This window comes from Ostrinia nubilalis, chromosome 24 (assembly GCF_963855985.1).
Source record: "Ostrinia nubilalis chromosome 24, ilOstNubi1.1, whole genome shotgun sequence".
Lineage (NCBI taxonomy): Eukaryota > Metazoa > Arthropoda > Insecta > Lepidoptera > Crambidae > Ostrinia > Ostrinia nubilalis.
Genome location: NC_087111.1, coordinates 4,180,890 through 4,206,979, shown reverse-complemented (window position 1 = coordinate 4,206,979; position 26,090 = coordinate 4,180,890). Strand labels below are relative to the sequence as shown.

Here is a 26,090-nt window from a genome sequence, read left to right as displayed (position 1 = left end):
CCAAAATCCTATCGTAATGGAGCAGGGAGAAAATAAATTTTGCAACGAATAGGGGTTAAGGCCCCGCTATACATAATAAACAGTCTCTAGTACCTGCTTTAGTATGAACAGTATTATCTAAAGGTGCTTTCAAAAAGCCAACGCAACAGAAATTGAATAAATTAAATAACGAAGGATTCGGGTCAAGTGTATGGTAAATAGCAATAATCAATAGAGGTACACGAGGAAACTGTGCAGGCCTTGTAACTAAGAAAGAAGGAAAAAAGAAGGCAAAAGTTTTATTTGGCATCGACAAAAAACAAAATAAAATGTAAAATATGAGTTGCTGTTGTCAAATAAAGTCAGTTAAACACTTTAATCCGGGCTTTTTCAAGGCGAAAGTGAATGAGCCCTTATAGGGCAGATACCTATGTACCATCCTAGACTGCATCTCACTTAACACTAAGGTGACGATTGCGGTGAAAAACCTGCCTTGTTATGTTTTTTTTTCTTTCCTCCAAAATTATTTACATCTACAGGTACCATTCTTTAAGTAAGATAATACATAACTTATCACTTTTAACATCGACCGTACAATAAGATGCAAAATATAGGGTGGAATTTTATGCCACCTGGAGGGAAAGTACTCTTTTCTTTTATTTAAAAGAAATAGAACTGCATTTAAAGATACACACACTACATCCTAACCTATACATGTAATGAATATTATAAATAACTTTCTTTATTCTTATTTAAAAGTTGATGAACATGCGCAAAAAAGAGTAATCGTTTCAGAATACAACTGATTTCGATGACGATACGAAGATAGCGAATGTTCGTTGAGTCGCAAACGAGAACATTAACTGAACTCATCGCATGCCAAAGATGCATGTTATAGACAAGTAGGGAAATTCGTCAAAGTAGAATGTACCCGGATCATTCTCTCAAAAATCCTTTGAGAGATTCTCTCTATAATGTGTACCTAGTACCTAGTAGTAGTAGTTTTTGCTTTTTACTGTACTTTATTGATTGGCCTTTGCTAAAGATTACGATTTCATATAAGATTACAGACGGTCTACATAATATGAATAAGCTTAGCTAGAAGATGCGCTCTTCAATGCTTTGAAGGCCTCAGGCGTGTACAACCACAAAAATAGCAAGTAGCAAGGTACTAAAGCACAATTTCAGAGTGAATTCTGATATTTACTTGTAAAACTGAGAGCAACGGAAGAACAAAAACTGGCCCGTAGTCAGTTGACACAAAGTAGCAAATTCTCAAAGTAATAAAATGTCTGATTTCACAATTTCACCGCGACACAGATACCGTAAGATAACGCGAATAGCCCAAGCACTTAACCGTAACATGTGGCCGTTAAACCAGAAAAGTTACAAGCAAGTTAAATAAAATTAATAAGGGTAAAATAAAATGAGGATCACTAATGTGTCGCTTTCACAAAACCTACTGGGAAACTGTATTCTAATATCGAAAACAAATTGATATTATTTATCATAATATTTGGGCAATAATCAGAAGACGTTTCCTCTTTGGCCAGACAGTTTTGACAGTTCCAGCACCTTGCCAGATAATATTTTAAGGGTTGCTGCCAAAGCCACGATGACCTAAACTTCATGATGCCACCAATTTATGCTAAATTGCTAACCTATATTGGGAGCATACGCTGGCAAACTTTCAGCTATTATAAAATGGCGTAGGTCAGCGTTCACCAGCTCTTAGTCTAGTAGTTTTGTATTCAGGATGTCCAGACTTAATGCACTTAAATAATAATGAAGTTGCCCAGCTCATCTAAAGGTTCTCATCTCCTGTTGTTTATGATTAAAAGTCTATTTATTATAGGCTTAGGGATAGCTCTTTAGCAAAAATGCACTATTTAGTCGTCTTTGAATTTAGATAGATACCTAGATATAAGGTTTATTTGCAAACCATATTGACACACAATAAGCAAAAAGTAAGAGTAATAAACACAAGAGTAGCAAGAAAAAAATTGTACATTACAAGGAATAAAAAAGAAAATCCTGCGCTAAGTGTAAGTGTGCCGCAGCGATGCAAAAAAGCAGAGAGCTCAGTGTAGATACTGAGCAGGACACTGATTTTTAGCTCTTGCTTGAAAAAAAAAGAAGGAAACTTTACTGCATAAGACATCATCATCATCATTCCAACCAATGGATGTCTACTGAACATAGCCCTCCTCCAATGATTTCCAGATAGACCGGTTGGTAGCACCTACATCCAGCGCCTTCCTGCTACCTTTATGAGGTTGTGGTTGGACAGTCTGCTTGAATTACTTCATATATTTTTGATGCAGAACAAGGCAGGTATTTGACCGAAATCGTACCTGATGTTAGGTGAGATCCGGTTTTGCATTTTTGAAAATTTGCATGTAAAGTAAAGTATGCATTGTGCTGCCATCTATTGTCATCAAAACTATAACCACGAATCCACGTTGAATCCGGTCTTCAGCCATTTTCTTCTTTCATAGGCTGACAAAGTATTGCATGTCTCACTCTTTGTACCCCGGTGATTGTGGCAAACTGATATACACTGCTTCTGAGGTTGGCGAACTGACAAAAATTTGTAAAATTTTCCGCCCAGTTTCGGCTGAGGTGAAGGGCCCATTTGGAATGAGTTTCAGAAAATCAAAATTAATTAAATAAGTGGTAGGGCTAATTAGACCTAATTAGCTACTACGATCTTATCTTAGCATTACGCTGAGTAGATGTGAACAAAACATTTTTTTTTTTCATCTTAGTCTGTCGTCTGTCGCCAGATGTTAACTGCATTGTTGTATTCGGACACTTGTAGGTAAAACAATAGGGGTGGGTTGCACCATCTTACTTTAACTTTGACAAACGTCAAAAATCTGTCAAACTCCATACAAAAAGCACCGGTTATCGTCATAGTTACCGTTTAAGTTAGGTGGTGCAACTCAGCCTAAGTAGTTCCTGTATGGTTGAGGATTCCAAAAGTTATTTTTCACTTTCAGCATGAACGTTACTTACTACGAACGAACAAGAGCTTTTCATAGTGATTTCAAAAAACCTTTTTTCCTAATATGCTCACTATTCTACCAGCCCGTGTGTCCCCCAGGGGTCCATAAAAGCTTTTCCTGGGAGTACATTGTCCGCTGCGCATTGTCCGCGACTCAACTGGCACAATACGCCGCCATCATTATGCGTATTTATACCGGGAACTCTAATAATTCTGTTTCTGAAATAGGTATTCGAATGTTACATCGATACCGGTTTGTTTGGGCTCTTTGTGCCCATGACGTTTTCCACTTTGAGCTACACAAATAGCACCTGGCCTATTTCACTTAGAGCACCTATCGTTATTTTGGGCAGGTGCTCTAAGTGGAATTAAATTTACTTTTACGACGCACCTACAACACAGCAGCCTAGTGCTGGCTGATAATTTTGTTAGACAGAACGTTTTTAATTTCTTTATTTTTTTTTCTTTATGAGAAAAACGTACAGCTTATAATATTATAATACAAGTAACATACAAAAAATAAGTCTTTCACCCCAAAAAGTACCAAGGTTAACCTTTACCTTACCAAGGTTTTTTTTTTTCGGGAATACCGAGAAAAATGACAAAAATAGCTCATGTATAAAACTTACCAAGAGTACCACGGCAACATAACTATATTGAAGAATTTAAAAACGACCTGTGGGCTGTGTGAGTTTACATCAATAAATTGTCCTCACTAGTGAGCGTGTTAAAAATATGTATGGCAATTTTAGTTTTTGAACGTTTCCGCTAGGAGCGCTGTACAATCCGTCATACATTTTGATGTCACTTTTTTACGTACGCAAACTCACACTCAGCCCTCTGTCTATCAAATACATTAGCAGCCAGCACTAGTCTGCTGTATTGTGGGTACTACGTCGTAAAAATAAATTTTATTCCACTTAGAGCACCCGCCCGAAATATCGATAGGTGTTCTATGTGGAATAGGCTAGGTGCTATTCATGCAGGTACTATTTGAATGGGTGCTCAAAGTGGAATACGTCGTGCCCATCACTAGCATACGTAAGAGAGTTTGTTGAGTATCTTTTTTTTCTCTATAGGTACCTATTTAGAGTATCAAAGGAAGGAATATATTTCAAACTTGAAGTACCGATGAGAAAATTGATCTAATACTTCAAAGAGCGTTAAGTCGCTCCAATAAAATTTGAATAACCATCGAAAATTGTACGACGTTAAATAAATTGTACTCAATTACAATATGTAGAGTTTGATTATTGATTTATTTGTTGAAATAAACATACAGCTCTTATATTTAAATAATAAATAAATAAATAATTGTTAAAAACGATCGAGTGGACTGTATTATAGAGAGGCCTGCCGGTGGTGATTGTGGTATGCCACTAGAATCAAGGAAACTCCAATAAAAGGGCCAAAACAGTAGGTATATTGTAGCTTTGCAGCTCAAAACATTAACACGAGAGTGTACAAAAAGCAACTTCAAAAATCCAAAAAACAATATTAAAAAAAAGTAAAAAACCATAAACAATTATCAAAAAGGATTGCTGGCCAAACTGCCAGCAACATCCTCCACCCCCCTGGCAGAGCCGATTTAGTCAGGAGGGGGACTGGATGGTAGTTTGACCAGCTTGGTGACTGGTCGCCGCAGAATTCCGCCGGGAGTGGTGACCTCTGTGACGCGGATTATTCCGTCCTTGCCGGGGTGGACCGCAGATATTCTGCCACGAGGCCATGTTCCCCGCGGGAGATTACTGTCCGCGATAAGAACGAGGTCACCAACTCGGAAATTCTGCGACGAAGAACCTTTGGGCGACCTTCTAGGAGCGATTAGAGGAAGGTACTCTTTGACCCAACGCTGCCAAAATAGTTCAGCAAGGCGTTGAGACTTCCTCCAATCACTCCTACTGAGCAGGTCCCCGGCATCAGTCTTGATGGGATGGTACGGTGACGATGAACCGATGAGAAAATGAAACGGCGTTAATGATTCGGGAGCGTGAGGTTCGCTGGACGCGTGGATAAGCGGTCTGCTGTTCACCAGTGCTTCTGCTTCATGAAGAGCGGTGCATAGAAGCTCGTCTTTGGGCACTTGCTCGGCCAGCATGACTTTCAGCGCCGTCTTCACGGTTCGAACCATCCGTTCCCACGCTCCCCCCATATTAGGAGCTGAAGGGGGCATGAACTGCCAGGAAATATGTTGGTTAGCACATTCGTCTCCGAAACACTGCTGGTAGCTTGCAAGAAGTAGATTATTAGCCTCAACGAAGGCAGTCCCATTATCTGACAATATCTTGCATGGGGTGCCTCTTCGAGCGACAAATCGTCGCAGGCACATGACTGCAGCGTCCGCTGAGAGGCTGTGTACAATCTCCAGATGACTGGCTCGGGTAGTAAGACACGTGAAGAGAGCAACGTATCTTTTTTCTCGTCGTCTTCCCACAGCGACTAGCATCATCGGTGGTGGGACCAGATTCGCACGTCGAATTGTGCATGTAGTACGACGCAGAGTTATGAAGCGGATTGTGTTTCGCAGTCGCAAAATCCAGTAACGTTGGCGTATCTCGTTCACCACAAGTTCATTCAGTTTGTGAGCCTTTTTATGTTAGTGTGTCACAAGGAGGCGAGCGCTGTGTTGACGACCATCCAATATTATCGGTCTCTTAGTGAACGAGGGCATATCAGGCGTGGCAGAGACTCTTCCGTTCATTCGGAGTAGGCCTTCAGAATCGAGCGTGGGAGTCAAACGAAAGAGACGGCTGCTTCAGCTGACAGCTTGACGTCGGCGATTCGACCTCAATTCTTCTGAGAAGGACTCTTCTTGACATTGACGAATGATGTGAACCTCTGCCGTGTGTAAATCCTCGTTGTTGAGCAATGGTAACGATGATAATGAATGCGCTGGATGACTATTATGAGCGCGTGAGGATGAAGAGAAACGTGTAGCCAAATTATGTGACCCCAATTTTGAATTTATGCGATTGCGGAGGATTTTGATATACTGATGCGCACGGGCGGTTGCACGCACCATCCGCAACCAACTGCTAAATCGCGAAGGGTCCGCCGCCAATGTAAACGAAATAGGCGTTGGCGTGTGAGAATTTTGATCGTTTAAGGCATGAATCTGCCTTAAACTCCCGTCCGAAATCATTCTGAGTTAAACTAACGGGTGGCAAAGTCTCCGAGGGCCAAGTTTCATGACTCTTAAGGAGGAAACTAGGACCGCTAACCCATCGAGAGGAGACTGCAGAACTCATTCGAGTAGCTTCATCCGCGACGTTTAAACTAGTCGGAACCCACCGCCATTCACAAACCTCATTGATTTCGGATATTTCTCCTACACGGTTGGCAACAAAGGGTTTTAATGAGCGGGCTTCAGCTCTTAGCCAACCAAGAACGTTCATTGAATCTATCCAAAATACACGCCTACATGGAGTTACATTGTGCTCCGCCAGTATAGTGGCCGCGAGGCGTGCGGCCAGCAGAGCACCCTGTAGCTCCAGACGCGGCATCGAAACTGGCCTGAGTGGAGTGACCCGTGCCTTCGCTGCAATAAAGGATAATTTGACTTTAACGTTTGAATCCAAAATACGCTAGTACGCGACACTCGCGTAAGCTAACTGGCTGGCATCAGCAAAGACGTGTAGCTCCAGCTCAGATTGGTCTAAGTCTGCGTTGCAATGAGACGCATAGCAACGTGGAATGTTCATATTTTCCAAAAACGCGATATTTTCTAACCATGAACCCCATTCTTTTTGTTGGTCCATTGGTAAGGGTTCATCCCAAGATACTCCTGTTCGCCAACATTTTGAAGGAGTATCCTGCTATGAACTGTCAGTGGTGAAAGAATTTCTAATTGTCTTTAGCCATTTTACGCTCTAGACCTAGAGTATTGAAACGAGAACGAGCGAGGGTTATCCTCGCGCCAGAGCAAACCGACTTTAAACCTACCGCTTGATAACCTTTCAGCAGTCTTGTCGATAGTTTGTAATGCGCGCTCGTGTAAAGGTCCGCAGGATGTGGAACGTTTAGTAATTCCTAAAGCTTCTAATTTAAATTGTTCCTTGACCAAATTATCTAGTTCCGATAAATCGATATTTTCCACATTGGTTTTATTTATAAAATCAAATCCTTTAAAATTCCTACTATTGTTAGAAAGACCATGAAGTACCCAGCCTAGACTAGTACGAGTGGCGATTGGTTGTGAACGCAAGCCTGACCTTAACTCTTGTGGTACTGTCAAAAACCAATCCGAGGCGCCAATAAGAACTGTAGGCTTGGCATCTTCATATGTGAGCTCAGAAACAATGTCACTCAGGTGTGAATATTGAATGTCTTGAACCGAAACCGTTTGCCTAGACAGATCAATATTAGAAATAGTTCGAGCATTATTTATTGTATAAAATTCACTACTGTATTTTCCTCTTATTTTAAACGAAACGTACTGTGCATCTTGCTCACAAACCATACCTCCTACGCCTTGTATGCGTATGCGTCCATCTCTGCCCTGGGTACCTATTTGACGCGCGATGGTGGAATCTATTAAGCTCGCTGTAGATCCATCGTCCAGCAACGCGAAGGTTTCAACATCACCTTGGGGTCCCCTTACTACAACAGGAATCACCTTTAGTAAAACTTTCCGTGAGGGATGTGAAGGGGCTAATGAACACGAAAGGGCAGTATCATTAGACAACGGATGCTCAACAGGACTAGATGGTTGAACTATCGGTTGGATATTGCAGTCATTAGTCTCCTGTTCGACGGAAACGTAGGTGGACATGTTGGGCACGGACGGTTGACAAAAGGTAGGTGCAGCAGAATTTTTAGAAAAACTGGTTGACGTACGATGTAACAGTTGATGATGATTGAGTCTACATTGATTTATGCCACACATTTTTCCTTTGGAACATGAACGCCATTGATGTTTCTTTTGAGATAAGCATTTATAACAAATTTTATTATCACGAAGGAATTGTACTCTTTGGTCAACATCGATAGACTTAAAACCTCCACAGTCTATGATACTATGAGATTTATGACAAAAAAGACAAGTGTCAGTTACGTCTGTCACATGGACGTGACACTTCCTGTCATGTGTATCGTTTTGAAAATTCATTTTATTTACAGGAAAATTTTGTTGAGAAATTAAACCGAAACGTGTGTGAATCCTGGATTCGAAACGAAGAAAATCAGATAGTAACTCCAGTTTGGATTTCTCACCTGTGTGTTCAGCGGCATAGCGTATCCACAGCATACGCATCAACGGTGTTAACTTTATTAAAATTGTGTTGTAAAGTTCCGGTGAATGCAAATACTCCAACTGATCTAAATGTTTCAAAACTGAAATTAAATTGTGTACACGACATGAAATGGTGTTTAAATCTTTGAGATCTGTTTGTAGTCTAGGTAATGAGCGAATTTGTGCAAGCTCTTCTAAAACTATGAGTTCTGGCCGTCCAAAAATATCTTCTAGAGCTTGTATGACCTCTTCAGGGTCTCTAGAAGTCAGTAAGAGGGCGGACACAGATAGAGCTGCGTCTCCGCGCAATGAAGATCGAATCCGTGCTAAATTTTCGGTGAGAGAACATGACTGACTGGTATGATAGTATGACTGTTTAAAAGCTATCCAGTCAGCTGGTTTTCCACTAAAAATAGGTAGTTGAGATGGTCTAGGTTTGTTGGTTAAGGAAGTGATGGCACGAGCTAGCTCTCTAATGTCATTAGATTGATGATGACAAGAAGGAGAAACTAGATGTGGTTCTACATGTTTTGACGTCAACTGACTATGATTAGGTAGTAAGCCTTCTGAACCTTTGGGTACCGTGTTGACAGCATCAAAAGGACCTGGACTGTCCTCTGCACTTGAAGCGGCGGGATTCTGCGGCTGTGCGGCGGCTGATACGATATCCGAGAAATGGTCAGGCAAACTGTGAACCCAAGAGTTGACGGAATTATTGCGTGTACTAGACTCGATGGCAGCGAGTTGAGCTGCCAGAAGTTTGTCTTGAGCTACCCTCTTTGCCTTAGCTAACTGCTCCTCAATTTCAAGCATAGCCTTAGCGTGAAGAGCTTCGGCCTGTAAGCGAGCTTTAACTGTGCTGGATGTAGATTTAGACCTATTAGAGTGAGTACCTCCAGCATTTGAGGTGGAGCTATCGACGCTTGGAGCGACTCCACCTGCTTGAGGCACCGTGACACTAGGATCTACACATACCTGTGAGGCTTGGGGCTCTGTAGGGTTACCTGATTGGGTCTTTACCTTGCTTCTAGTGAGCATGGTACCTTCACCTCTCCTATCGGAGGACCAATGTTAAAAACGATCGAGTGGACTGTATTATAGAGAGGCCTGCCGGTGGTGATTGTGGTATGCCACTAGAATCAAGGAAACTCCAATAAAAGGGCCAAAACAGTAGGTATATTGTAGCTTTGCAGCTCAAAACATTAACACGAGAGTGTACAAAAAGCAACTTCAAAAATCCAAAAAACAATATTAAAAAAAAGTAAAAAACCATAAACAATTATCAAAAAGGATTGCTGGCCAAACTGCCAGCAACAATAATAAATAAATATCCTTGGACATTTTACACTGCGCCTCTAGTCACAAACTAAGCAAAGCTTGTACTATGGGTACTAGACGACGGGATAAACATACTTATATACTTTTTTTTTGTAAATACATACATATTATACATAGAAAACACCCAGACCCGTCACAGAAATTAAAATTCATCATTTCAATTTCTGCCCGGCCGGGAATCGAACCCGGGACCTCTCGGCATAGTAGTCCGTTCTGAACCACTACACCAAACGGCCGACGATTTCTAGGTAGGTACATGAATTACATGATGTAATCATAAAAATAAGTAGGTTACACACATTTATACACATGTATACAAACAAACACCCACCTATTTTCATTCATTATCACTACCTACGTTTTATAAGTAACAAAGTCCTCAACCGCGTCGGAATAAATTCAAAAACTATTCAATTATTTTCTTTAGTGTTGTTTTCACCAAAAGATTCAAGGGGAAAGGTTTGTTATATGGTCAGGGAAAACAATGGAATATTTTCTATCCCAATTTTCGAAAGGGCGACGCGATAGACTTTCTATGACATAAGAGTATGACTATGTCTATCTCAATGTCTAATATGTCACGACAGTGAACGGCGGGTAATAGTTAGTTGGAAGGATCAAGACCTACTCAATTTCATTGAGTCATTGGACAAATAACACTAAAGAACCACTTTAGGCTCTCACAGGTAGGTCAGGTGTACATACCTATCTACCTTTTACTTTTTCGTCCATAAATAAAGTAACTAAGGTCTGGCACTAACCAAGTGCTTTCGCTTGATGAAAACATCGTTCGCGTGGAAAAATTACGTTGTCCACTTTGGGTACCTAGGTATAAGGCTAAGAACTCACGGCGCGATTTACACCCGCGCCTGCGGCGGTTGCGGGCCCGCAGCTTCTGTAAAATGCAGATACTTAATCACTTCCTCCAAATGATTCCATCTTTATTTTATTATTTTATGTATGTATTTATTTATTATAATAATAATATATTTTTGTATAATATGATTTATGTATGTAGCATATTTGTTTTTGTTTTTCTTTCCTGCACTAGAAGTACCGCCAAACAAATTTCTTTTCTGCTCAACCCAAAGGTAAACTGGTCGAGAATGCTTTAGTGCATTAAGTTCGCCTTATGTACAAATGTATTTTGGCATTAAAGTTTAAATTAATAAATAAAAAATACTTGTGTAAAAACTAATGCACAACTCACGATGCGGTTTGCGCCCGCAGCGCGCAGCGTGCGCGGTTGTATGCGGGTCCCGCTGCCGCGCTGCACCGGCGGGCAACTAATAGAATCGCGCGGGCCGCGGTAACCGCAGCCTCTGCGGTTTGCGCCCGCACGCTCTGCGATGAATTGGCGGGGGACTGATCGGATCGTTAACTGCCCGTCTTGCAACTGCCCGTCTTGCGATTATTGCTCGCCACGTTTGCAGGCGATGATCGGCGGCTGCGTTTTGAAATAAAACCGTAATACCACAACCACCGCGGGCGCGGGTGAAAATCGCGCCGTGAGTTCTTAGCTTAAGAGTTTTCATTAGGGCAGACATTTTGCTGTATCCAGCTTGTTTCTGCCTACTTCAATTTGGTAAAGTACTCATATTCTATAGGCTGGAACGAAATAATTGTTTTATAAATGACAATACGTGCTTCAGAAGTGTAGCTATTATGAATTTATTGTTGGCTTGGTGAAATATGTTTTGGAAATGTCAAAATAATTGCGTGTGGTGTGGAGTTTTCATTCGAGTTTGTAGAAGTTTGCGATGTTTTGACAGAAGCTTTGTTGTTGTTTTAGAACTGTTTGTTACGTTTTGTGAGGGCAAAAGGCAAAGACAGCAATTCCCAGAAACAAATAATAGGAGTAGAAACTCTTTATTTCACTTTTTTTGTCATGAGGGTTGTAGCAATCCAAGTCAAAACCCTAGTGTCAAACAACCGAGCCTTGCTTGACTCACTCTGACCTATGGAGGTGTCTTCCGATCTTGGAAACTGGTAGAGGCGGATACACAGGGGTTACTCCGAAAAAAGTCATCTGAAGTCATTGAAGTAATATTATACTCAATGTCTGAAGTTTCGAATATTGCCATCCTTGTAACCCATAGCAAGATGCCATAATGAGCGGCGACGGTGACAATTATACAAAAAGTTATATTCTTTATTAGTACATTACATACAGGGTTGCCAGGGAGTTGACGTTCAAAGCTAAAATTTAGATGCCTTACATCAAGGTGTATCTAAATCACCCCATGTATGTTTTACGATTTTGCTTAGTTTAGGAGATAGAGTAATAAATTTTAGCTTTGAACGTCAACTCCCTGGCCACCCTGTATAAGCCCTTTTCAGGGCAATTTAATTACAGTAACTAAAATACTTAATACCCATCAACTAAACTGATTACATACTCGTAACTAAAGCAATTGAAAACGTCCTAACTAAAGTCTAGGTCACATCCCATCTATTCTGTTCATTTAGAGTAGGCGCACACCGTTGATTTTTCGTCGGCCGATAGTTTAGTCGGGCAGTTGATCAGTATGGGCATGTATGGGAGTGCGCACACTACGCCGATTCGATTTGGCCGATTCTTCATACAATTTAAAATCGGGCACAACTATCGGCCAACTAAAAATCAACGGTGTGCGCCTACTCTTAGTTAAGCCAAGTGCTCTATTATGATACTAGATCCAATTAATGAGGTCAAGGGCTACCCTTTACCCAAGGGCTCTCCAGCCGATTGAAGCCATTGTTACGTTCGTCATTAGTTCTTACGAATCGGTTTTTTCAAGGCTTAGGGCTCCGCACGGCTATCCATTTTTGCGGGATCCTACAAAACAGGACTGACGTATGAACACATACATAATTATAAGCACTACTAGCTTTCCGCCCGCGGCTTCGCCCGCGTGGAATTTTGTCTGTCACATAAAAACTTTATCGCGCGCGTCCAAGTTTCAAAAACCGGGATAAAAACTATTCTATGTCCTTTCCCGGAACTCAAACTATCTCTATGCCAAATTTCATCAAAATCGGTTCAGTGGTTTAGGCGTGAAAGCGAGACCGACAGACAGAGTTACTTTCGCATTTATAATATTAGTATAGATAAATTATTGTAAGTGTGTTTGAAATTCTAATTACATATAAAGAATGGATCAAATTTTTGCGATGTTCGTGTACTTATATAAGAAAATATTTAAATACGTACTACTAAACCGGATTCTGCAAAAACAGTTCCTGCAAAAAACGGAATGTCTCCAACTCTCCATGGGAACAAGCCCTTAGAGATTCAGTCAAAACTTTTGTACTCTAAGGGTGGGTTGCACCATCACAATTTGACACTAACTATGACGATAACCGGTGCTTCTTGTATGGAGTTTGACAGATTTTTGACGTTTGTCAAAGTTAAAGTAAGATGGTGCAACCAAGCCTAAGCTTGACTACGACTGCAGTTAATTTTGTTATGAGTATTTTATCTTAAAACACGTTCAAATATCTTCTATATATATATTTATTTATTATTTATTTATTTATTTATAAAAAAAAAGAAAGTCGTGTTAGTTACTCCACTTATAACTCAAGAACGGCTGAACCGATTTAGCTGAAAATTGTCAGGGAGGTAGTTTAGAGCCAGGAGAAGGACATAGGATACTTTTTATCCCGTTTGAAATTAAAAAAAAAAGTCTGCTTATTTATTGCCATTAAGGCGGAACAAAGTTCGCCGGGTCAGCTAGTTAGATATAAAATCATTCTGTGTAATATACTGTCGCTACAAACCAAATCAAAAATTCAAATAGCAATTTAATGAATTCCCTAATTGTAATCAAAGTCAAATTTTAATAAAATAAAACGCCGTAGAATATTTAATCGCATGTCAGTTTTGACCCAAAAAAGATAGAGTTGAAATCTAAATATGTATATAAAAGGAGAAACTGACTGACTTAGTGACATATTAACGCACAGTCTAAACGGCTAAACGTAGGCACTTGAAATTTGGAAGGGACGTAGCTTAGGTACCGTAGAGATGCACTAAGAAAGGAATTTCCGAAATTCCTACGGGAACGGGAATTAGCGGGAAAATCATTTTGTATGAAAAATCTAAACCGCTTAAGTTAGACGCTTGAAATTTGGCATGCAGGTACCTTAGTAAACTTAAAGCTTAGTTACAACAGGATATTGCAAAATTCTCACGGGAATGGGAGTTAGCGGGAAAAAACATTTGTATGAAAAAATCTAAACCGCGTAAGATAGATGAAGGGGGTAAAACGGGATCCACGCGTACGAAGTCGCGGGCGGCTGCTAGTTAATCATAACCGTTTATTTATTTAAATGATGGAATGAGATGAATGAGCTATTTAATTTAGCATAGCTGTCTGAAACGAGGTAACAAAAGCCTACCTAGATTTATCATTAGACCGAATTCCAGACATTTTGTCGTGTCTTCGTACAAGATTAATACCTTTTCATTTGTCAAGGTATTTTAGGACAGACTAGCTTTTGCCCGCGTTTTCACCCGCGTGAAATTTATTTTGTCACAGATCGTCATAAATTATAGCATATATGTTATTCTGGGTTATAAACAATAATACTGTAAAGTTTCATCAAAATCTCAAAATTAGTTTTTGCGTGAAAGAGTAACAAACATCCAGACATCCAAACTTTAACATTTTTAATATTAGTAGGATTATAGTACAGACGAGGGCGAATCAAGTTATAAAAGTAGTATCTTATCTAGTTGTAATACGAGTGGTTTTGCAATAAAAAAATAATTGTGTCATAATAAAGTTGAATATCTACTGAAATATTCCTGAAATATATTAATACCTACTCCACAGAAATGATGTATAATGCACTAGAGATTCAGAATCTAAATTATTACCAGTCTCTAGATAGTGTGATTGAACTGAACATTGACTAAAAATTTATCAATAAAAAATGGCCATAGCCTTTGATTTCGTTTACTTAGAAACCCAACTTCTATAAATCTTCAAGAGATCATAGAGTACTGAATATTAATCCTACTAATATTTATAAATGCGAAAGTTTCGATGTCTGGATGTTTGTTACTCTTTCACGCAAAAACTACTCAACGGATTTTAATAAAACTTTACATTATTATTGTTTATAACCCAGAATAACATAATAGGTTATAATTTACGACGATCTGTGACAAACTGAATTTCACGCGGGTGAAGCCGCGGGCAACAGCTAGCTTCAACATAATCTATACGGGACTATTCCCACCTCTCGTTCCCACCGCTGCAACTCCTGTATAGCCAGGCTCCACAGCTGCTTGACCGCCAATAAAACCCAACGAGTAACAGTAAGCATCAACTATAGGGACCATAGAGATATAGAAAGATGCCAACTAATGCGCTGAGTTCGAAACTGAGTGTCGCATTAGAAATTCACACACACAAAATAATCATGCTCATTATCCACTGCGGTATCAGTACTCAACGTTCGAATAATCTTTAGTACTACGCAAGCAATGTGAACTGTTTACATTACGTCGTCGCTGCTGTCATCATTGCTGTCACGAGCAATGTGTTCTGTTTTTGGCCATATTGCTGCGACGGCCCCGCCCCCTTGTCACATCTCCCTTTAGTTTCTGTGATCTGTGATGGGGACCTATCTTGTTCCATTCACGTAATACAGTCTTAAAAGGGCAATTAGTGAGCGTAAATATCGCCTGCCTAAAGATACCCATTTACCCAGTTTATCCATAGGTAGTACTTATCTACCAAAAGCCTGTCCCTAACCCACTAAAAAATAATTCCAGGCTGAAAAACTTTTACACAGAGATGAAGTTGGTATTTGGCTTTACTTTCTGCCTAATGGCCTGGGATATTAGTTGGCCGAAATTCAAACAGTTTTTAGGTACTTAACATGATTTATTGAGCCTCTAAAGCCGTCCTGTAGCCAGAATAACCTCTGCTAATATTAGTCTCATGAATAATTCAGGCATTTGAGAAGAAACATGCGTGGTAGGTAGTTTTTAATTTTATGTTCTGACTTTCATCATTTCAGCCACAGGACGGCCATTGCTGGACATAGGCCTCCCCTAATGATTTCCATCCTTGCATCCAGCGCCTTCCTGTTACCTTTAAGAGGTCGTCGGTCCACCTTGTGGGTTTACGTCCCACGCTAAACTTTCCGGTACGCGGCCTACACTCCAGAACCTTGCTGCCGTCAGTTCTGCGTACTATGTGCCCTGCCCATTGCCACTTCAGCTTGCTAACCCGTCGGGCTATGTCACCTTACAGATGTATCGCTTCAAATGCGCGTCGAAGGCGCGTTTAAAAAACGCCGTATGCACAGTTGGTCCTAAGATTTTGGAAAACTTTTTCACGTTGTTCCCCAATAGACTTCTTGTAGACATGACTTACCTTGGACAAAAATATTGCCATAACACAATGAGTCATATCTAAATATATTTTACTCAAAGGTGACTGACTGACTGACATAGTGATCTATCAACGCACAGCCCAAACCACTGGACGGATCGGGCTGAAAGGCATGCAGGTAGATGTTATGACGTAGGCATCCGCTAAGAAAGGATTTTACGAAACTCTACCCCTAAGGGGGTTAGACGGGATCCACGCGTACGAAGTCGCGGGCGGCCGCTAGTATTGATTATAAGTGTACATTTATGTAACACCCCCATCAAGGAAAACGGTAGTTTTTCCTTATCGCGACGGATCGGTATAATGAATGGCAATAGATGTGCTGCACTGAATTTGCTGGCCCCTCTCCAATATAACATGATGCATTGTCTTGAATCTAATAAATAAGTAATTATTTGTTTTCGAACAATTTTCTTCCAAGCATTTGAACTTAAATTACACACACAATATTTACAATTCGGTTGAAATTATAAACTAAATAAGACAAAAAAAGGACGAGGAGGCGATGGTTAGGTATATTAGTGAATCCGAATTCCTAAATGATCTTGGAAGATTCGTATAATGTTAATCTAATGTTTAAATACCTAAGACCTCAAACTATCTTTATTATTATATCTAGCCTATTTTTGAATAATTATTTTTAAATAACAGCTACAATATTATTATTTGAACAGCTTTAAACTAGCTGTAATAAGGTTAAACTACAGTTGTATTTGAACAAAAAATATCAAAATGCAAAATTGAAACGTGATGTTCTAGGTCGTTGTCCGACGTATAGAGCTTTCGGACAGCTTTATGGTATTTTAACAGGCTATGTTATTTTGAAGAGCTTATCTAGAATCATAAAATATAGGTATAATTATTAACATCACATTTCAAAGAAATTCTTCCATAATCATCATCATTCAAAATCAACCGTTTAGTCTCCACTGCAGGAGCACGATTGTCTCTAGTTCTACATAATTAACCTACCAGAGGCAAAGCAGATGGAGGATTTGGCCAACACTCCGCACACTGGCCAGACGGGTAAGGGAGGACTGGTTTTAGTCTTCCAGTGACTTGGTCCACTTTTAGCTTGGCCGTCGGGCCAATTTACTATACTTACGAGCAAAAGTATGGAATCACCCCTTTGTGTTCCGAGCGGTCTTAAGAACTGAATGACTATGTATTATATGTATCTATGGTATCAATTTAAAGTTTATAATATTACCTTTAAAATGGTGCCATTTTTATTGATCTCCTATTAGTCATTTAGTTCTTATGATCGCTCGGAATAAATAGGATGATTCCATATTTTTGCTCGCGAGTGTAGATTGAATTTTTAAATATTTTTTCTTCCAGCAACTGGGCCCACTTAAACTTCTACAGTAGATTTTTGTTGTTATGGTGTTTAATTTAATAATAAAAACATTGAAGGTTACTGGAAAAAATATATTTAAAAATTCAAACCAGCGACTTGGCCCGCGGACCAAGCTAATAGTGGGTCAAGTCACTAGCTAGAAGACTCCTGGTTCGCTTATTTGTCCTTAGTATCCTTTTACGAAATCAACGACATTCGCTTCGCATCGCTCGCACGGTACGGACGTGCGCTCCGCCTCGCCCGCCCGCTCGCATGCGCTGCGCTCCGAGTTCCTCGAGCTTATCGCCCTCGCTCTGCGAGTCTTGTTTCTGTGGTGTTTTGTCACAATTACGTGGCTTGCCCGCGGCTGCGCTTGGGATACCTAACGGTGATAACGAACAAGCGTAGTTAAACGCCTTTCTAAAGGCGGTTCGGTTCGATTGGGAGCGACCGACAGTGCCTTTTTCAAGGCGCTGAAATTTCCTGCCGCCGCCGGTATATTAGGCTGTGAACCTTGGCCTCCTGGAAGGCACGTTTGAGAGGGTGAGGCGTTCCTCCTTGCTCTTGAGACACTCGGTTTCACAGTCTTTTCACTGCCGGGCGTGACCCCCCCTACCCCTCCCTACTTTCCATCCCTGAAGGAGCGTATCCCTGGTTGTTTTTACGACCGGGGCCCTCCTGAAGGACTGCTAGGAGTAGGTACTCACCCTACGTCGCGGCGTTGCTACGTTGCGGCGTAGTTACATTGGCTAGGGCACACTTTTCCGACACACCCCGCTCGGTTTACACCGACTGTGCGGGACTTACACACCGCTATAACCACCGAGTTTCTTGCCGGCTCTTCTCGGTGGTTGCGACTTGCGAACCGGCGTAGATTCACGCGTCGCGAATACACCCTCCATGCCATGGACACGGAGGAACTATTAAAGTTCCTCCGGGCCACTCACCCGGAGGTTCTCTCCGGGTTTAAAGCCCACATACGGGCAAAATCCCTCGCAAGCTCCGTCTATGAGGAGCCTGCTTCCCCGTCATGTCCCGAGGACGCCATGTGCGATCCTAACTCGGCCCCGCTACCAATCCCGCTCACGAACGAGCACTCTATTGTGATAGATCACCAATCCCATGCCCCCAGTAGGGACATGGAATGTGACTCTGTCTCAGACGCCGATGACGGTGGCTTCACCACCGTCAGTCGTCCGAAGAGGACCCGCAAATCCGCGGCCTCTCCCCCTCCTTCCCCCCCTGCGAAGGCGCTGAAGGCCAACTCGGGCCTCTCTCAGCCCTCTCAATCTTCCCAGCCCTCCGGCTCGCAGTCGAGCACCGGGCGGACTGTCAGAGTCCCCCCAGTCTTTGTCCAGGACAAGGCGTCCTGGAACAAGATTTCCGGCGCGCTCAAGGAGCGTCACATTAACTTCTCGCACGCTAAGTCGTACAACGTAGGTATTAAGGTGTCCTTGTCCACCTCGGACGAGCACCGAGCCCTAACACGATTCCTAGATGAAAACCGTATCGGTTATCATACCTTCCCCCGCGAGGAGGAAAGGGAGCTGCGGGTTGTTATCCGTGGCCTTCCCAAGGAGCTAGACTCCGCCTCCATCTTGGCCGACCTCAAGGCCCAAAACTTCCCTGTCAAACAGGTTCATCGTCTGTACAGGACTCGTACTCGTGAACCATTTGACCTTGTCCAAGTAGTCTTGGACTATTCCGATGAAGCAAAATCGATTTTCAATTTGAAATCGCTTTGCTTTATCTCCGGGCTCAAAGTCGAGCCACCCCGTAAGCGCGGCGCTCCCGGCCAGTGCCACCGCTGTCAACATTACGGGCACGCTGCCCGTAATTGTCACGCCCGTCCTAGGTGCGTTAAGTGCCTAGGCGATCACGGCACAGCCGACTGTGTCCGTGACAAGGCCACAGCCACCGAACCACCGAGCTGCATACTGTGTGGTAGCCAGGGTCATCCTGCGAATTATCGCGGTTGTCCCCGGGCCCCACGCACTCAGCCGCGTGCCCCCATCCCCTCTGCCCCCAGGCAGATCAATGCTACTCGCAACTTTGCGGTAGCAAATGAAGCTCCAAGCCTCCGCCCCAACAGGCCCAATGCTTGGGCTAGGCCTCTGGCCTACACCCAGGCTGCCAGCCTTACTCCCGCACCCGCCCAAACAGCTGTGGCCCCACCCGCACCCCAGCAGGCTCCTCAACCCCACCCAGCCCCTAAGGCCACGCCAAAGGCACCTACCCATCAGGCGCCTAACCCTAGTCCCCCTGCCCCTAAGGCACCGGCCCACAAAGTCCCGGCCCCTCAGGCCAAGCCCCAGCCGTCACATTCACCTGCGGCTGACATTAAATTGGTCAGAGACTTCTTTGGCCAAATTAATGTCGGCGAGATGTTTGTGATCGCCGCAAAACTGCGCGCGACTAATGGCGAAGGCAACATCATGGATAGGTTATCTATCCTCGCCGAACACGTAGACTTTTGCTACGCTATCTCCTCTTTCCACGCTCCGTAATGGCTAACCCCACCGCTAGGATCAAACCCCGGTCAATCACCTTAGCTTTTTTCAACGCTAACGGTCTTAGACAGCAGAAGGACGAGGTTACTCAGTTCCTTACCGACCACCAGGTCGACATCTTTCTGGTTCAAGAGACCCTCCTAACACCCTCTATTCGCAATCCTAGGATAGCGAACTACAATATCATCAGACACGATAGGCCCACACGTGGCGGCGGCACGCTTATTTACTATAAGCGTTCTCTGCACTGTGCTTTAGTCGATCCCCCTTCTCTCTCTAACCTAGAAGTCTCACTCTGTCGGCTAGCCATGACTGGACACGAGCCCATTCTCATCGGCTCGGTTTACCTCTCCCCGAACAAGACTCCCTTAAGGAGCGACTTTGAGGCCCTGTTTGCTATGAATAGTGCAGTCATTCTTGGCGGCGACTTTAATAGCAAACACACTCATTGGGGTTGCGTAACATCCACTGCCAACGGCATGATGCTAAGCGAACTCTCTGAGGAACTCATTTTTGACATCTTAGTCCCTATGACGCCCACTCACTATCCTTACAATGTCGAGCATCGGCCCGACATTCTTGACATGGCAATTCTAAAGAATATAGGCCTCCGCCTACACTCTATAGAAACCATGCACGCGCTCACTTCTGACCATCGCCCGGTCGTACTCCAACTAGGCTCTCCTGAGTCTACACCCACTATGAAGACAGTTGTGGACTGGGACAAACTCAAGGTAAAACTTGGGAACTGTCAGAGCCCACAACTGTCCTCAATCCCCGACGATATAGTTTCGCCTCACGAAACTATTCACGCGATCGATGCCCTCACTAGTCACATCTCGGTCGCCATCGGCGACTCGTCTAGGCAAGTGCCTGCGATGGCTAACCACCGTCTCAGGTTGCCTGACGACGCGCGAGAGCTATTGAGGGCAAAGAACGCAGCCACTCGCGATTATGACGCTTATCCAACCGAGGAAAACAGAGCCCGCCTACGTTCCTTACAGCGCGCTGTCAAGGCTCGTATCGCGGAACTCCGTAACAATCAGTGGGATGATCTACTTAAAGAAATCTCGCCATCTCACCAAGCCTATTGGAAGTTGACGAGAGCCTTTAAGTCCGACACCGTAGCGTCCACGCCACCGCTTTTACGTCCCGATCAAACGCTTGCGTTTGACGACGACGCCAAAGCCGAATGTCTAGCCGACAGTCTAGAAGCACAGTGCTCCCCCAGTACCCTCCCAGTAGACTCTGCTCACCTCCGCATGGTGGACAGCGAAGTCGAACGTAGAGCCGCCCTCCCTCCGACCACAACCCTAGACCCGACCAACGTCGACGAGGTGCGAACGATAATCAAAGGTTTCCGTCCCAACAAAGCCCCCGGCCCGGACCGTATCTCTAATAGAGTCTTACGCGCCCTGCCCGCCCCCCTAGTATACCTCTTGGTTGCTATTTTCAATGCGGCTATGTCTCACTGCATCTTTCCCGACGCGTGGAAAGAGGCAGAAGTCATTGGCATCCCGAAGCCCGGTAAGAAACTGGCTGACCCCACAAGCTACAGACCCATCAGTCTCTTAAAGACCATGGGTAAGTTATACGAACGTATAATTGTCTCTCGATTAAGAGATTATGTTTTTTCTAATAATCTCTTAATAAACGAACAGTTTGGCTTCCGCGCCTCACATTCCTGCGTACAACAGGTGCACCGCTTAACGGAGCACATACTTAGCGGCCTCACTGCTAAGCCACCCGTAGGGACAGGAGTGCTATTCTTCGACGTAGCGAAGGCATTCGATAAAGTCTGGCACAATGGCTTGATTTACAAGCTTTACGAACTCGGTGTGCCGGACAGTCTCGTGCACATCTTACGTGACTTTTTATCGAATCGCACCTTTCGTTACCAAGTAGATGGCTCCCTCTCCTCCCCCCGCCCCATAAGAGCCGGAGTCCCCCAGGGCTCCGTGCTCTCGCCCATCCTCTTTTCATTGTACGTCAATGACATCCCCAAATATCCGAATACGGATTTAGCCCTCTTTGCGGACGACACCGCACTCTACAAGTCCGGACGTAATCGGAATTACGTCATCTTGGCGCTCCAACGCGCAGTCACGCAATTAGGCGAATGGTTCAGGAAGTGGCGTATCGAGGTAAATCCCGAAAAAAGTGCAGCAGTGTACTTTTCTAGGGCTTTGTCTGCGAAACGTCCTCCGGTTCGCACTCGTCCTAATGTCCCCACCCATCTCACCTTATTTGACCAAACTATTCCTTGGAAAAGTGAGGCCAAGTATTTAGGTGTCACTCTCGACCAGAGATTATCGTTCGCTCCGCACCTCAGACGCGTCTTGAGCCGTGCGAACCACTACATCCACCGACTCTACCACCTAGTTGGAAGGAAAAGTAAATTGTCACTTAGAAATAAGTTGACAATTTACAAAACCTGCATCCGTCCAGTGTTGACTTACGCCAGTCCGGTGTTTGCTCACACTTCCTGCACAGACCTTAAGAAATTCCAGACCCTCCAAAACAAATTCTTACGCCGAGCCGCGGATGCCCCGTGGTTCGTGCGTAATACGAATCTCCATAGAGATTTCGAGATCCCATCGATTGATCACTTTATGAAAGAAGCCTCTCGCCGCTACTTTGATAAAGCGATCAACCACAAGAACCCTCTTATCGTTAGCGCCGCCACGTATACACCCCAGAAAGATGTCGCTGCCCAATACCGACGACCTAGGCATGTCCTAGACGACCCGGACGATCCTATTACCGAATTTCTGAACACAGACATCACTGCCTTAAGCACGCCAACTACTCCACAACACAGTAGCTCGTTACACCGTACTCGCCGGCGAGTACGAGGCCCTGCTTTCCATTTCGGACGGTACAGACATGTACCGGGCCGGTTCTCCCCTATCCGTCCCCCGGACACGGCCTGAGCCGAGGTCCGAGCCTACCGTGGCGCCCTCAGGCCGCGTCCGTAGTCCCCTCGATCGGGCCCACTAGAGTGAGCCCGCCGTAGGCTGGACTTTGGTCCAACACCGCGGTGGGCAACCCTCTAGTTGGGTTCGCCACTGATCGGGCGCCTTATGCGCTCGATACGGCCCGATCGCGAACGTCGGTCTGCGACCGACGCGGACGAGCCTGGGCTTCGCTTCGCGAAGCCCACACTCGGCCTCGTCGGCACGCGCACCGACGATCGCCAAACGGCTAGAGTACCTTCTGTACTCGCCACTCTGCCCGGTGAAGCTGGAAAAGCTCCTCAAGCTACCAGTGCGCGTCCCTTCAAAAAAAAAAAAAAAAAAAAAAAACGAAATCAACGGGAAAAGTAAGTGGTCCTTTTTTGGTAAATTACACAGTAATTGATTTTTCAGCAGGTAATTTACACAGCATTAATATTTTAGTTGTTAAAGACGTCTTAAATGATTTTCTTAATGGCTGTCATGTTTAACTTCCCTGGCTCATCCAATTACAAGAAATAAAATTAATCTGGAACTCCAAGGAATGTCAAAGAAGAATTGTTTTTTAAAATATTGAGCTAAGCGGCTTACTGAAAAGGATTTTTGAGATTAAAAATCTTAATTAATATTTTTTGAGATTAATTAGTTCCAAATTCACGGACAGATTTTTTTGACATCTTAGGCTGAGTTGCACCACCTAACTGTGACCGTAACTATAACGATAACCGGTGTTTTTTGTATGAAGTTTGACAGATATTTGACGTTTGTCTTAGTCAAAGTAAGATGGTGCAACCCAGCCTTAATGAAAGGTCGAGTTATTTTTCATAATTTATTTATTTTAAGTAATAAATTATTAAAACTAAAATAAATAGTTTCTTACCTATTCAATAAATTAGGAAAAAAATTCTTATTTTAAAGTATTAATCTAATAATAAATTATTAAAATCTACAAATTCGCTGAGTAGTCAGTCTGTAAGCAAGACAATTTAAAAGACTGTCATAATATTATTCACTGTCTCTGTGTTCATTTAATATCTTTATAATAATACTGTTTAACATAATACGAGTACGCTCTAAATAAAAATAAATACAACAGCATTACTATGTCTTTTTCTTAATATTATTTAAAACATTAACATTAATTGAATACTGAAAAGGTACTGACGTAAATAAAATTATGTACATATCATTGTTATTTAGAATGAATATTTAATACATTTTACTAATAATTTATAAATGTTTAAAAGAAATAAGTACAATTGAATTTTTCTAAGTCAATGTAAAAGTTGAAGAATATTCAAGCAAGGGAGAATAATTTAAATACATAATTTAGATGGCGTTTCATGAATAACCACTAAATCTTATACTTCTTTACAAAACAATATTAAATCAAACAATCTTTGGAATAAAAATTGATATCAACCAAATATTTCATAGACAAATTAGTTTTCATTCGTAACAAGTTAACTGAAATATTTAAATTAGTTGAGATAGTTATTAATTACAAACAGGCTTTTAATAAATTCCAATCACCAAAGGTAAACTCAACAGTCTAATTTCTCGTTATAATTATCAGAACTGAATACAAAGTTTGTAATAGCTAAGGAAAGTGTTTTTCAAATAATATACTTGTAATTATACAATTTATTAATACTCGTAGTTTGTACTTTAACAATAGGAACTAGCCACTGGCTATTTGTAGTAAGCAATGTTTTGGTTTGAAATATCTGCTGTAAAATTAATTTCAGGCGTTGCTGAGTCTGTTCTAGAATTCAAGCTATGTCCAGTCTATGCCACTTTAGGTCAGATATTTATTTCATGAATGGTTGCAAATAAAATGTTAAATAGTGGAAGGTTTTCACAGTAGTATAGGATTTTTGTAAGAAAAGAAGAAGTCTATTTACCTACTTATCAGAAAGTATATATAACTATTTGTCATAAGTGCTCCCGTAGTCAAAATTAAGGTCATAGCACAGTTATCAACCCGAAAAGCGATCAACTCCGTATCGCATTTCGCCGCGAGGCGAGGAGTTTACGGTGCGTATAAGAGTGCGTTGCAATACGGAGTTTCATACAAATAATACTGACCGCCTCGAGTTGATACGGTTACGATCCGTTTCCGGGTTGCTAAGTGTGCTTCGTCTTTTACTGTCAGTAGTCAGTCGAAGTCTTCAAATTCAAATTCAAATTATTTGCTCAAAAAATAGGGTAAATACATAATTAAGTGGTGTTGGTATTTTATTAAAAGTGCATTCTTGTTTTTTTTTCAGTTCACCAAATAAAGAAAAAGATAGAGAAATCAAGAAATCTTAGATCCATTTACTTAGCAGCTCCAGGTGCGGTAATATACACAGGCGCGGACGTAGGTCTGTGGTATTTAGGCATGTTGTATACCCTGTTGGAAGCCCAGTCCTTGTTGTATCCAGCTCCTGAAGAGTACGCATACTCCTGTAGTCCGAATTGAAGTCAGTCGTAGTCTTGTCTCTTTTAGCTTACCAAAGAAAGAAGAAGATAGAGAATGAGTATTATAGAGGACGAAGCACACTTATCATCCCGGAAACGGATGGTAACCGCATCAACTCGAAGCGGTCAGTATTCTTTGCATGAAAACTGTAGCGTAAACGCCTCGCCTCGTGGGTGACGACAGCGATGCGAAAGGCGATACGTATTTGATCCCTTTGCGGGGTGATAAATGTGCTAAGACCTTAAGAATCGTTACTTAGATCCGTTTACTTAGCAGCTCCAGGCGCGGTAATATAAACAGGTGCGGGCGTAGGTCTGTGGTACTTTGGCATGTTGTATGCCCTATTAGAAGCCCAGTCCTTGTTGTATCCAGCTCCTGATGAGTACGCATACGTACTCCCGTAGTCCGAATTGAAGTCCGACGCGTCGCTCGACCCGAAATAGGAGTAAGAGTGCGGGTGGTGGTGCTGTAAAGAAAAAAAATATAAGTATAATACTCATATTGGCTACAGAATATTGCTTTGAACTTGTATATTTGTCGAGATAATACTATTCTCATAAGGCCCACGTTAGGACGTCCACCCACAAAGTGGACAGACATCATAAAGGTAACAGGAAGGCGCTGGACGCAGGCCGCTACCAATCGAGCAACATCGAAATCATTGGGAACTATTTGGAAACCTATGTTCAGCAGTGGACGTCCTATCGCTGAAATGATAATGATGATGATGAAGGCCCACGGTCCTAGCAATAATTCAATAAATAACTATAGTAATTTAGACCTAACCTTTTCATACGACTTTTATAATTTAGAAAGCTATTAGTCACTATAAATACCATGGTATTTACTATCAAATTGTTCATGTAACTATTGTCTC

The 26,090-nt window shown here is 42.5% G+C and overlaps 1 protein-coding gene across 2 annotated transcripts in view; it reads right to left on the bottom strand.

Moving 5' to 3' along the window:
- Window positions 1-24,061: 24,061 nt before the first annotated feature.
- Window positions 24,062-26,090, bottom strand: part of LOC135083792 (uncharacterized) — a 29,994-nt gene continuing 27,965 nt past the window's right edge. For both annotated transcript variants that reach the window (XM_063978538.1, XM_063978539.1), the window contains one exon: window positions 24,062-25,679. In XM_063978538.1, coding sequence (XP_063834608.1) covers window positions 25,479-25,679 — 201 coding nt within the window. In that variant the 3' untranslated portion in view covers window positions 24,062-25,478. The remainder of the gene's footprint in view (window positions 25,680-26,090) is intronic.